The 12,038-nt window shown below is 50.9% G+C and overlaps 2 protein-coding genes across 4 annotated transcripts in view; both read left to right on the forward strand.

Moving 5' to 3' along the window:
- Positions 1 to 5,445, forward strand: part of RLN3 (relaxin 3) — a 23,417-nt gene extending 17,972 nt beyond the window's left edge. The window contains exons 1-2 of one of the 2 annotated variants that reach the window (XM_017851251.1): positions 956 to 1,357; positions 4,611 to 5,445. In XM_017851251.1, coding sequence (XP_017706740.1) covers positions 1,168 to 1,357; positions 4,611 to 4,849 — 429 coding nt within the window. In that variant the 5' untranslated portion in view covers positions 956 to 1,167 and the 3' untranslated portion in view covers positions 4,850 to 5,445. Of the gene's footprint in view, positions 1 to 955; positions 1,358 to 4,610 lie in introns of those variants that run through there. The other variant, XR_001881334.1, reaches the window with a different exon arrangement.
- A 164-nt stretch (positions 5,446 to 5,609) lies between these two features.
- Positions 5,610 to 12,038, forward strand: part of IL27RA (interleukin 27 receptor subunit alpha) — a 20,051-nt gene continuing 13,622 nt past the window's right edge. For both annotated transcript variants that reach the window (XM_017851253.1, XM_017851254.1), the window contains exons 1-2: positions 5,610 to 5,861; positions 6,259 to 6,376. In XM_017851253.1, the coding sequence (XP_017706742.1) occupies positions 5,762 to 5,861; positions 6,259 to 6,376 (218 nt within the window). In that variant the 5' untranslated portion in view covers positions 5,610 to 5,761. The remainder of the gene's footprint in view (positions 5,862 to 6,258; positions 6,377 to 12,038) is intronic.

Below are 12,038 nucleotides of genomic sequence, written 5' to 3' on the forward strand. Positions count from 1 at the left end.
AAAAAAAAAAAAAAAACAGAAAAACAAAACAAAACAAAAAAAATTAGCTGGGTGTGGGGGTGGGTGCCTGTAGTCTCAGCTACTCAGGAAGCTGAGGCAGGAGAATTGCTTGAACCTGGGAGGCAGAAGTTGCAGTGAGCCGAGATTACACCATTGCACTCCAGCCTGGTGACAGAGGAAGACTTCATTTCAAAACAAACAACAACAACAAAAAAACATGATACGCTTGAATCATCCCAAAACCATCCCCCCAACACTCTATCCATGGAAAAATTGTCTTCCATGAAACCGATTTCTGGTGTCAAAAATGTTGGCATCTGCTTCCTCAGGACACCCTTCTGTGTCTCTGTTTCCTCATTTGTAATATGGGAATTGTCTTAGTCCTGAATTGATAACCTCATGCTCTTAAAAGTGTGGTTTTGGCTAGGCGCGGTGGCTCACGCCTGTAATCCCAACAATTTGGGAGGCCCAGGCGGGCGGATCACGAGGTCAGGAGATTAAGACCATCCTGGCTAACACGGTGAAACCCCGTCTGTACTAAAAATACAAAAAATTAGCCGGGTGTGGTGGCGGGTGCCTGTAGTCCCACCTACTCGGGAGGCTGAGGCAGGAGAGTGGCGTGAACCCAGGAGGTGGAGATTGCAGTGAGCCGAGATCGCGCCACTGGACTCCAGCCTGGGCCACAGAGCGAGACTCCATCTCAAAAAATGAAATATAAATAAATAAATAAATAAACAAATAAAATGCTTAGAGCAGTGTGCCTGGCCACATAGCACATACTGCGTGGGCATTCATTGTTATTATTATCTTTGAAGAGGTCCAGGACCCTAACGTTGTGGGGGTCTGGTTGCGTCCTCTTGCGCCCCCCCGTTGGGATTATTCGTTTCTGGTCTCTGCAGGATGGAGACCTTCTCGCCTCTCTGTCAATGATGATGACAATGAGCTGGGCCACATCACCCTGTCCCTAGCGAAAGGTTATCACTTCGTTGGGGACATGAGAAAGGTCGGGTTGCTGGGGCCGTGCCTGTCTCCCCTCTGCTGGAGAAGATAAGGGAGGCACTCAGCTTTCTTCAGGCAGAGTGTAGGGGAGCCACGATATATAAATGGGGGGCCAAGAGGCAGCGGAGACACTGGCCCACTCGCACGTCTGAGGCATCTCTGTCCAGCATGGCCAGGTACACGCTGCTGCTGCTCCTCGCGGCGTGGGTGCTGACCGGGGAGCTGTGGCCGGGCACTGAGGCCCGGGCAGCGCCTTACGGAGTGAAGCTTTGCGGGCGAGAATTCATCCGAGCAGTCATCTTCACCTGCGGGGGATCCCGGTGGAGACGATCGGACATCCTGGCCCACGAGACTATGGGTGAGGCTGGGGAGAGAGTGGATGTAGGAGAGGAACGGGTAGCTGGATGGGTCCCAGGAGCTAAGGACAGAGATGAGAGGAGGTTGCTGGAGGAGGAGGGTCCTTGCTGCCACATTCAGCCAGGGACACCTGCCCAGCCTTGAAACAAGGGCTCAGGAGTTAGCAGAGCTGCAGAGCTGGGATGGGGAGTTGCAAGCCATCCCTGGGGGCTGGAAGTCCGAGGACAGGTTACTCTTTTCTGAGCAGCTGCTATGTGTCCTGTGCAAAGCAAAGCTGCTGTTTGTATGCTCCAGAGGTGGGGGCGGGGAGAGCGCCATTCGCAAAGGCAACACCGAAGTGGTTTCCAACCCTTTCCAGCAGGTAATGTGAAGGGTGTGATATACACATAGCCGGATTTTGTCACCTAATGAGTGACCTCTCTCTAGCAAGCTGGTTTCTCCTCCTGTCCCTGAATGTCTTTTTTTTTGAGATGTGGTCTCACTCCATTGCCCAGGCTTGAAGGCAGTGGCCCAGTCACTGCTCACTGCAGCCTCGACCTCCTAGGCTCAAGCGATCCTCCCGCCTCAGCCTCCAGAGTAGTTGAGACCACAGGCACCTGACACCACGCCTGGCTAGTTTTAATTTTTTTTTTTTTTTTTTTTGTAGAAACAGGGTCTCACTATGTTGCCTAGGCTGGTCTCAAACTCCTGGGCTCAAGTGATCCTCCTGCTTCGGCCTCCCTAGGTGCTGAGATTAGACTCTCTGAGTGGCTTTATCTTCAAATGGGAGACACAGTTCCTGAACCTTGCAGGATTAAGTGGTGTGATTAAGTCAAAAGAGATTAGGGCAGAGTCTAAGCAGGGCAGCGGTACAGTCTGGGATCTATCAGGAGAGTCGGAGGGAACAGAAGACCCAGCTTCATGGGGGCAGGGGCCTGGGAAATAGATATTCATGTTGGTGAGAAGGAGGACAGGTATGAGCGTGGACCTAGAAGACACACCACTTGGATTCAGATAGTAACTCCACAACGTAATAGTTGTGTGTTCGTGTGCTAATCTTTTTTTTTTTTTGAGACAGAGTCTCGCTCTGTCACCCAGGCTGGAGTGCAGCAGCGTGATCTCCGCTCACTGCAAACTCCGCCTCCTGGGTTCAGGCCATTCTCCTGCCTCAGCCTCCCGAGTAGCTGGGACTGCAGGTACCTACAACCACGCCCGGCTAATTTTTTGTACTTTTTTTAGTCGAGATGGGGTTTCACCATGTTAGCCTGGAAGGTCTCGATTTCCTGACCTCATGATCTATCTGCCTTGGCCTCCCAAAGTGCTGGGATTACAGGCGTGAGCCACTGTGCCCGGCTTTTTTTTTTTTTTTTTTTTTTTTTTTTTTTTTTTTTGAGACAGAGTCTCATTCTGTTGCCCAGGCTGGAGTGTAGTGGTGCAATCTCGGCTTACTGTAACCTCCATCTCCTGGGTTCAAGTGATTCTCATGCCTCAGCCTCCCAAGTAGCTGGGATTACAGGTGTATGCCACCATACCCCGCTAATCTTTTTATTTTTAATAGAGACAGGGTTTCACCATGTTGGCCAGGCTGGTCTCAAACTCCTGACCTCAGGTGATCCACCCACCTCAGCCTCCCAAAGTGCTGGGATTACAGACATGAGCCACTGCACCTGGCCGTGCAAATTCTTTACTGAGTCCTGCCTCAGTGGTCTCCTCTGGAAAATAGGGGTGATAACTGCACCCACCTCAACTGGTTGTCACTGAGAATAAAGAAGTTAACCTGCTAAAGCACTTAAACGTTGTTTGACACACAGTAAGTGATCAATAAATTATTATTTATTATTATTATTATTATTATTATTATTATTTTANTTTTGAGACAGAGTCTCATTCTGTTGCCCAGGCTGGAGTGTAGTGGTGCAATCTCGGCTTACTGTAACCTCCATCTCCTGGGTTCAAGTGATTCTCATGCCTCAGCCTCCCAAGTAGCTGGGATTACAGGTGTATGCCACCATACCCCGCTAATCTTTTATTTTAATAGAGACAGGGTTTCACCATGTTGGCCAGGCTGGTCTCAAACTCCTGACCTCAGGTGATCCACCCACCTCAGCCTCCCAAAGTGCTGGGATTACAGACATGAGCCACTGCACCTGGCCGTGCAAATTCTTTACTGAGTCCTGCCTCAGTGGTCTCCTCTGGAAAATAGGGGTGATAACTGCACCCACCTCAACTGGTTGTCACTGAGAATAAAGAAGTTAACCTGCTAAAGCACTTAAACGTTGTTTGACACACAGTAAGTGATCAATAAATTATTATTTATTATTATTATTATTATTATTATTATTATTTTAGAGACAGGGTCTTGCCCTGTTGCCCTGGCTGGAGTGCAGTGGTATAATCACAGCTCACTGCAGCCTCAACTTCTTGGGCTCAAGCAATTCTCCTGCCTCAGCCTCCTGAGTAGCTGGGACTACAGGCTTGTGCCACCATCTCTAACTTATGCCACCATGTCTAACTTATTATTATTTGTAGAAACAGGGTAGTGCTGTGTTGCCCAGGCTGTTCTTGAACTCCTGGTTCTAGTGATCCTCCTGCATGGGCTCCTGGAAGTTCTGGGATTACAGGTATGAGCCACCATGCCTGAACTAAATAATAATTTTTGAGTGCTCATCATGTCCCAGACATTGTTCTAAGTTTTTTTTTTTTTAATGGATATTAACTCCTCTACTCCTTATAAAACGAGAAGGTTGGAGTAATTATTTTTTTCCACTTTGCAGAAAAGAACATTGAGGCTCCAATAAGTAAATTTACTTGCTCACGATTACAGCTTGGAGGGGCTGGATTCATGCTCAGTCAGCCCAGCTTCCAAATGTACCAGGTCCTCAATTAATAATAAAGAGTAAGGGAAAATAAATGACAGGGCTGGATGTGGTGGCTCACTCCCGTAATCCCAGCACTTTGGGTGACTGAGGTGGGCAGATCACTTGAGGCCAGGAGTTTGAGACCAGCCTGGCCAATATGGTGAACCCTGTCTCTACTAAAAATACAAAAATCAGCCAGGCCTGGTGGCAGACCCCTGTAATCCCAGCTACTCTCCCACCTACTGTGGCAGAACCAGAATTTGAACCCAGGACCGGGTGGAATCAAAACTCTGAACTATGTCTGTGAACTATGTCTATAACTGTTGTCACAAGATCAGAGCTAGACCATCCAGGAGCCAGGACTGTGGGTACAGCGGCAGCTGAGCCCTGAGCACTAACTCTGTTCATCTTTTGCAGGAGATACTTTCCCAGATGCAGATGCTGATGGAGACAGTCTGGCAGGCGAGCTGGATGAGGCCATGGGGTCCAGCGAGTGGCTGGCCCTGACCAAGTCACCCCAGGCCTTTTATGGGGGGCGACCCAGCTGGCAAGGAACCCCCCGGATTCTTCGGGGCAGCCGAGATGTCCTGGCTGGCCTTTCCAGCAGCTGCTGCAAATGGGGGTGTAGCAAAAGTGAAATCAGTAGCCTTTGCTAGTTCGAGGGCTGGGCAGCTGTGGGCATCAGTACCAGTGCCCCAGTCCTGCCATCCACTTAACCAGTGTCTGGCTGGGCACCTGTCTTTCGAGCCTCACACATTCATTCATTCGTCTGCAAGTCACAGAGTCCAGGCACTGTGGGCTCAGGCACAGTCCCCTGACACTACCTATCCAACCCTGCCCTTTGACCAGCCTATCATTACCCTGTCCCCTGAGCAAGCTGTGCCCCTGCCTGGACAAGTGGGGACCCCTGATCCTGACCTCTGACCTCTCCCCAACCCTAACTATGCGTTTGCCTGGCCTACACACTCCACTGCCACAACTGGGTCCCTATTCTACCCAGACAGGCCACACAGAGACCCCTGCCCCCTGCCCAGTCCAAACTGTGGCCAGCTCAAATTAAGCCTCTGTCTTAGTCCAGCCTTTGCACGCAAGCTTCCTTTTTCCTGCTTTCCATCCCCTCTCCTCCAACTCCCCTGCCAGAGTTCCAAGGCTGTGGACCCCAGAGAAGGTGGCAGGTGGCCCCCGTAGGAGAGCTCTGGGCACATTAGAATCTTCCCAAACTCCAATAATAAAAATTCCAAGACTGGCAGAGTGTGTGTGTGTGTGTGTGCGCGCGGTTGTTGGGCGTAGGATAGGTTTCAGGGATGCGCGGTAAGCGGTACCCTTCCTCAGAGGCCCCACCCCAGACGCCCCAGGCCGCCTCCCTACTCCCCCTCAGCAGCCCCAGCGGGGACTTTCCGTCGCGGGGAAGGGGCGGGGACCCGGAGCGAAAGGTGCGGAGGCGGCCTGCAGGGGTGGTTCGGCTTCCCGTTGCCGCCTCGGGCGCTGTACCCAGAGCTGGGAGCCGAGCAGCGCAGCCGCGCGGGCCCGGCAGGGCTGGGCCGGACTCGGGACGCGCGAGAGGCGCCATGCGGGGAGGCAGGGGCGCCCCTTTCTGGCCGTGGCCGCTGCCCAAGCTGGCGCTGCTGCCTCTGCTGTGGGTGCTTTTCCAGCGGACGCGTCCCCAGGGTGAGTGCTGGAGGGAGCTCGTGTGCCGGGTGCTGCCGCTGCTCTCCCCGCGAAGGCGCCAATGCTTCAGGATAAGCCACGCGTTTGCGGAGCGAAAGGCAGAGAGGTGCAGGCGCCACTTGGCTCCTCCCGGGGCAGGGACCCGGCGACACTGGTGAATGGGCGGCAGCAAGGTCGAACCGGAACCCCGGGGCGGGGTGAGGGAGCTCTCCAGCTGGTTAGCAGGGTGTGGCGAGCACAGGGAAAGGGGGGTTTGCACGGAGCCTGGGGAGGCTTCCTGCTGCTCATTTCCCTAAGCCCCCCACCTTGCAATTGTCAGAAGTCCAAGTTCTGGGGTGTGCAGGCGGAAGTGGGGGATTCGACCCCATTTCCTGAGACCCTCTGACTCCCTCTCCAGGCAGCGCCAGGCCACTGCAGTGCTACGGAGTTGGACCCTTGGGCGACTTGAACTGCTCGTGGGAGCCACTTGGGGACCTAGGAGCCCCCTCCGAGTTACACTTCCAGAGCCAAAAGTAGTGAGTACAGGGAGGTGACGTGGGGAAACAGGCTTTGGAGGTGGCCGCTCAAGTCCCAGACTGCCATGGTTGAAAGGTTCTAGGAGTCAAGCCTGGCCAACATGGTGAAACCCTGTCTATACTAAAAATACAAAAAAAATTACCCGGGGGCGGTGGCGCGCTCCTGTAGTCCCCGATACTCAGGAGGCTGAGGCAGGAGAGTCGCTTGAACCCGGGAGGCGGAGGTTGCAGTGAGCCCAGATCTCGCCACTGCACTCCAGCCTGGGGGACAGAGTGAGACTGACTCAAAAAAAAAAAAAAAAAAAGATAAGGAAAAGAAAAGTCCCAGGAGTCTGACCCCTCCCCAATACTCCTCCACTCCAAAGCCCTTCAATTCTAGCTTCCCTCGTTTCTCTGCTGTGTCACCCTGGGCAAATCACTTTCCCTCTTTGAGTCTCCTTTACATTTCTCTGTTAAATAGCAATCATAGGGCCAGGAGAGGTGGCTTGCACCTGTTATCCCAGCATTTTGGGAGGCTGAGGCGGGAGGATCGCTTGAGCCCAAGAGTTCAAGAGTTCAGAGTTTTAGAGAGCCCGTCTCTTTTTTTTTTTCTTTTCTTTCTGTTTTTTTTTTTTTTTTTTTGAGATGGAGTTTCGCTCTTGTTGCCCAGGCTGGAGTGCAATGGTGCGATCTTGGCTCACTGCAACCTTCGCCTACTGGATTTAAGCGATTCTGCTCTCAGCCTCCTGAGTAACTGGGAGTACTGGCATGCACCACTAGACCTGGCTAATTTTGTATTTTTAGTAGAGATGGGGGTTTCACCATGTTGGTCAGGCTGGTCTCGAACTCCTGACCTCGTGATCTGCCCGCCTCGGCCTCCCAAAGTGCTGGGATTACAGGCGTGAGCTACCGCGCCATTTTTTTTTTTTTTTCAAGACAGAGTCTCGCTCTGTCGCCCAGGCTGGAGTGCAGTGGTGTGATATCGGCTCACTGCAAGCTCCACTTCCCGGGTTCACGCCATTCTCCTGCCTCAGCCTCCTTAGTAGCTGGGACTACAGGTGATTGCCACCACGCCCAGCTGATTTTTTTTTTTTTTTTGTATTTTTTAGTAGAGACGGGGTTTCACCGTGTTAGCCAGGATGGTCTCGATCTCCTGACCTCGTGATCCACCCGCTTCAGCCTCCCAAAGTGCTGGGATTACAGGCGTGAGCCACTGTACCCGGCCCAGCCATTTTTTATTTTTAAAAAATTTTTTGAGACAGAGTCTCATTCTGTCACCCAGGCTGGAGTGCAGTGGCACGATCTTAGCTCACTGCAACCTCTGCCTCTTGGGTTCAAGTGATGCTCCCACCTCAGCCTCCCGAGTAGCTGGGATTACTATAGCTGGTCTTGAACTCCTAACCTCAAGTAATCTACGCACCTCAGCCTCCCAAAGTGCTGGGATTATAGGCGTGAGCCACAGCGCCTGGCCTATTTCCCTTTATTTATATTATAGTTTATGTTTTTTAAGAGAGGGGCTCTCGGCCAGGTGCGGTCGAGCCAGGTCGGCCACTGCACTCCAGCCTGGCAACAGACTGAGACTCTGTCTCAAAAACATAAACATAAAAATAAAAAATAAAAAGGGAAATAATAATAGAACCTGCCTCTGAAGGTTGAGTCTGAGGATTCAAAGAGTTAGGTGCTTGGCAAGGAGAAAATTGCTTCATAATGTGAAGCTGTTTTTTATTACTGTGTGACATCAGGCAAGTCGCTTAACCTCTCTGAGCATGTTAAAAGATTATTCAGTATGGTGCTGGGGATGGTGCAGTGAAAGAGGTAGACAGAAAGCCCTGCCCACAGTCCAAGGAAGAGACCTGTGTTTCTTCATGATGAATCGTACCTGGAAACTCATAATTTCAAATTGGGCTAAGTGAGGGAAGAGGAAAAGGGCCAATGAAAGATAAGAATGGGAGACAGAGGTCCTGGATATATATATATTTTCTAATAATAATGGTTAAAATACACACAACAGGCCCTGCACGGTAGCTCACGCCTGTAATCCCAGCACTTTGGGAGGCTGAGACAGGCGGATCACCTGAGGTCAGGAGTTGGAGACCAGACTGGCCAACATGGTAAAACCCCGTCTCTACTAAAAATACAAAAATTAGCCAGACTTGGTGCCACATGCCTGTAGTCCCAGCTATTCGGGAGTCTGAGGCAGGAGAATCGCTGGAACTCAGGAGGCAGAGGTTGGAGTGAGCTGAGATCGCACTAGTGTACTCCAGCCTGGCAACAGAGCGAGACTCTGTCTAAAAATAAAAAAAAAAATCACACAACATAAAACGTACGACATTTTTAAAATTTGTTTTGGGAACAGTGTCTTACTCCTGTCACCCAGGCTGGTGTGCAGTGGGGCAGTCAGCTCACTGCAGCAACTTCCCAGGCTCAGGTGATCCTCCCACCTCAGCCTCCTAAGTAGCTGGGACTACAGGCATGCACCACCATGCCCAGCTCATTTTTTAAATATATTTTTTAGTAGACACAGGGTTTTACCATGTTGCCCAGGCTGGTCTCGAACTCCTGGGCTCAAGATATCCACCTCCCTCATCCTCCCAAAGTGCTGGGATTACAGGCGTGAGTCCCTGTGCCTGGCCAAAATCTACGATCCTAACCATTTTTAAGTGTCCAGTTCAGTGGCATTAAGTACATTCCCATGGTGCTTTCCTGGTTACCATTCACCTCCAGAAGGGGGTCTAGTTCTTTTTTTTTTTTTTTTTGAGATGGAGTTTCACTCTTGTTGCCCAGGCTGGAGTGCAATGGCTCGATCTCTGCTCACTGCAACCTCCGCCTCCCAGGTTCCAGCAATTCTCCTGCCTCAGCCTCCCGAGTAGCTGGGATTACAAGCATGTGCCACCACGCACGGCTAATTTTGTATTTTTAGTAGAGACGGGGTTTCTCCATGTTGATAAGGCTGGTCTTGAACTCCCCACCTCAGATGATCCGCCCACCTGGGCCTCCCAAAGTGCTGGGATTACAGGCATGAGCCACTGAGCCCGGCGGGGGGCCTAGTTTTAATTGGTGCAGGGATTGGGGAGTCAGAGAAGGTCCCTCTTTTCTATTTGTATTTTAGTTTCATTGATTTATGTATTGATTTTATTTATTTTGGGAAGAGGTCTTGCTCTGTCACCCAGGATAGAGGGCAGTGGTGCGATCATAGCTCACTGCAACCTCAAACTCCTGGCTCAAGCCATTTTCCCTCCTCGGCCTCCCCAGTAATTGGAACACAGGAATGTGCCACTAATTTTTAAAAATTTTTTGGGCTGGGCGCGGTGGCTCAAGCCTGTAATCCCAGCACTTTGGGAGGCCGAGACGGGCGGATCACGAGGTCAGGAGATCGAGACCATCCTGACTAACATGGTGAAACCCCGTCTCTACTAAAAAATACAAAAAACTAGCCGGGCGAGGTGGCGGGCGCTTGTAGTCCCAGCTACTCGGGAGGCTGAGGCAGGAGAATAGCGTAAACCTGGAAGGCGGAGCTTGCAGTGAGCTGAGATCCGGCCACTGCACTGTAGCCCGGGCGACAGAGCGCGACTCCGTCTCAAAAAAAAAAAAAATTTTTTTTTGTAGTGGTAGCTCACGTCTGTAATCCCAGCACTTTGGGAGGCTGAGGTGGGAGGACGGTTTGAGCCCAGGAGTTGGAGACCAGCCTGGGCGATAGAGTGAGACCTTCTCTATTAAAAGAAAGAAAGAAAGAAAGAGAGAGAGAGAGAGAGAAAGAAAGAAAAGAAGAAGAGGAAGAGGAGGGGAAAAAGTAAGAATAATTTTAAAAGTAAATAAATAAATAATTTTTTTGGTAGGGACAGAGTCTTGCTCTGTTGCCTAAGCTAGTCTGGAACTCCTGGGCTCAAGCGATCCTCCCACCTTGCCCTCCCAAAATGCTGGAATTACAGGTGCCATTATGCCCAGCCTGTAATTTTGTACTCTTTGACCATGATTTTCTCTCCCAGCCTGTGTAGTCACCAGTTTACTCTGTCCCTAGGAGGAGTTCAAATGTTTTAGATTCCATGTATCAATGAAAACATGTGGTGTTTGTCTTTCCGTGTCCTATTTCACATAACATATTGTTCTCCATTTCCATCCAGGTTGTTACAAATGACAGGATTTCCTTTTTTTTTTTTTTTTTTTTTTAGACAGAATCTCACTCTGTCGCCCAGGCTGGAGTACAGTGGCGCGATCTCAGCTCACTGCAACCTCCGTCTCCCCGGTCCAAGCGATTCTCTTGCCTCAGCCTCCCGGGTAGCTGAGATTACAGGTGCACATCTCCACATCTGGCTAATTTTTGTATTTTTATAGAGCCGAGTTTCACCATGTTGGCCAGGCTGATCTCAAACTCTTGATCTCAAGTGATCCACCCACCTCGGCCTCCCAAAGTGCTGGGATTACAGGCGTGAGCAAGAAAAAAAAAAAGAAAATACACACGCAGTGTTTTTTCTTCTTTTTTTTTTTTTTTTTTTTTTTTGAGACGGAGTCTCTCTCTGTCGCCCAGGCTGGAGTGCAGTGGCCGGATCTCAGCTCATTGCAAACTCCGCCTCCCGGGTTCACACCATTCTCCTGCCTCAGCCTCCCGAGTAGCTGGGACTACAGGCGCCTGCCACCTCACCCTGCTAGTTTTTTTGTATTTTTTTAGTAGAGACGGGGTTTCACCGTGTTAGCCAGGATGGTCTCGATCTCCTGACCTCGTGATCTGCCCATCTCGGCCTCCCAAAGTGCTGGGATTATAGGCTTGAGCCACCGCACCCGGCCTTTTTTTTTTGAGACAAAGTCTCGTTCTGTCGCTCAGGCTGGAGTGCAATGGTGCAGTCTCGGCTCACTGCAACCTCCACCTCCTGGGTTCAAGCGATTCTCCAGCTTTAGCCTCCTAAGTAACTGGGATTACAGGCGTGCACCATCAGGCCTGGCTAATTTTTGTATTTTTAGTAAAGATGGGGTTTCACCATGTTGGTCAGGCTGGTCTCAAACTCCTGACCCGAACTCTGCCCACCTTAGCCTCCCAACATGCTGGGATTACAGGCGTGAATCACCACGCCCAGCCCCACATATTCTTGATCCGTACAGCTGGTGATGGACGCATTCCATATATTGGCTATTGTGAGTAGTGCTGCATTGGGAAGACAGACGTCCGTTGGACAAACTTATTTCATTTCCTTATTATTTTTATTTATTTATTTTTTTGAGACAGAGTCTCGCTCTGTTGCCCAGGCTGGAGTGCAGTGGCTCAATCTTGGGTCACTGCAACCTCCATTTCACAGGTTCAAGCGATTCTCCTGCCTCCCAAGTAGCTGGGACTACAGGCGTCTGCCACCACACATGGCTAATTTTTGTATTTTTAGTAGAGACGGGGTTTCACGATGTTGTCCAGACTGGTCTCCAACTCCTGGCTTCAAGTGATCCGCCTGCCTTGGCCTCCTGAAGTGCTGGGATTACGGGCGTGAGCCACCGCACCTGGCCCCTCTTACTATTTGTCAAACACACCAGGCACAGTTTGGCCTCCAGGCCTTTGCACCCTGTGTTTCCTCTTCCTGGAATGCTGTTCTTCTAGCTACTGCATGGTTCTGTCCTCATCTCCTTCAGGCCTTTATTCAAATGTCTCCTCAGGCTAGGTGTGATGGTCCCCCCGCCCCGCCCCCCTCCCCCTACCTCACCA

This window comes from Rhinopithecus bieti, unplaced genomic scaffold, assembly GCF_001698545.2.
Source record: "Rhinopithecus bieti isolate Rb0 unplaced genomic scaffold, ASM169854v2 scaffold_33432, whole genome shotgun sequence".
Taxonomy (NCBI): Eukaryota; Metazoa; Chordata; class Mammalia; order Primates; family Cercopithecidae; genus Rhinopithecus; species Rhinopithecus bieti.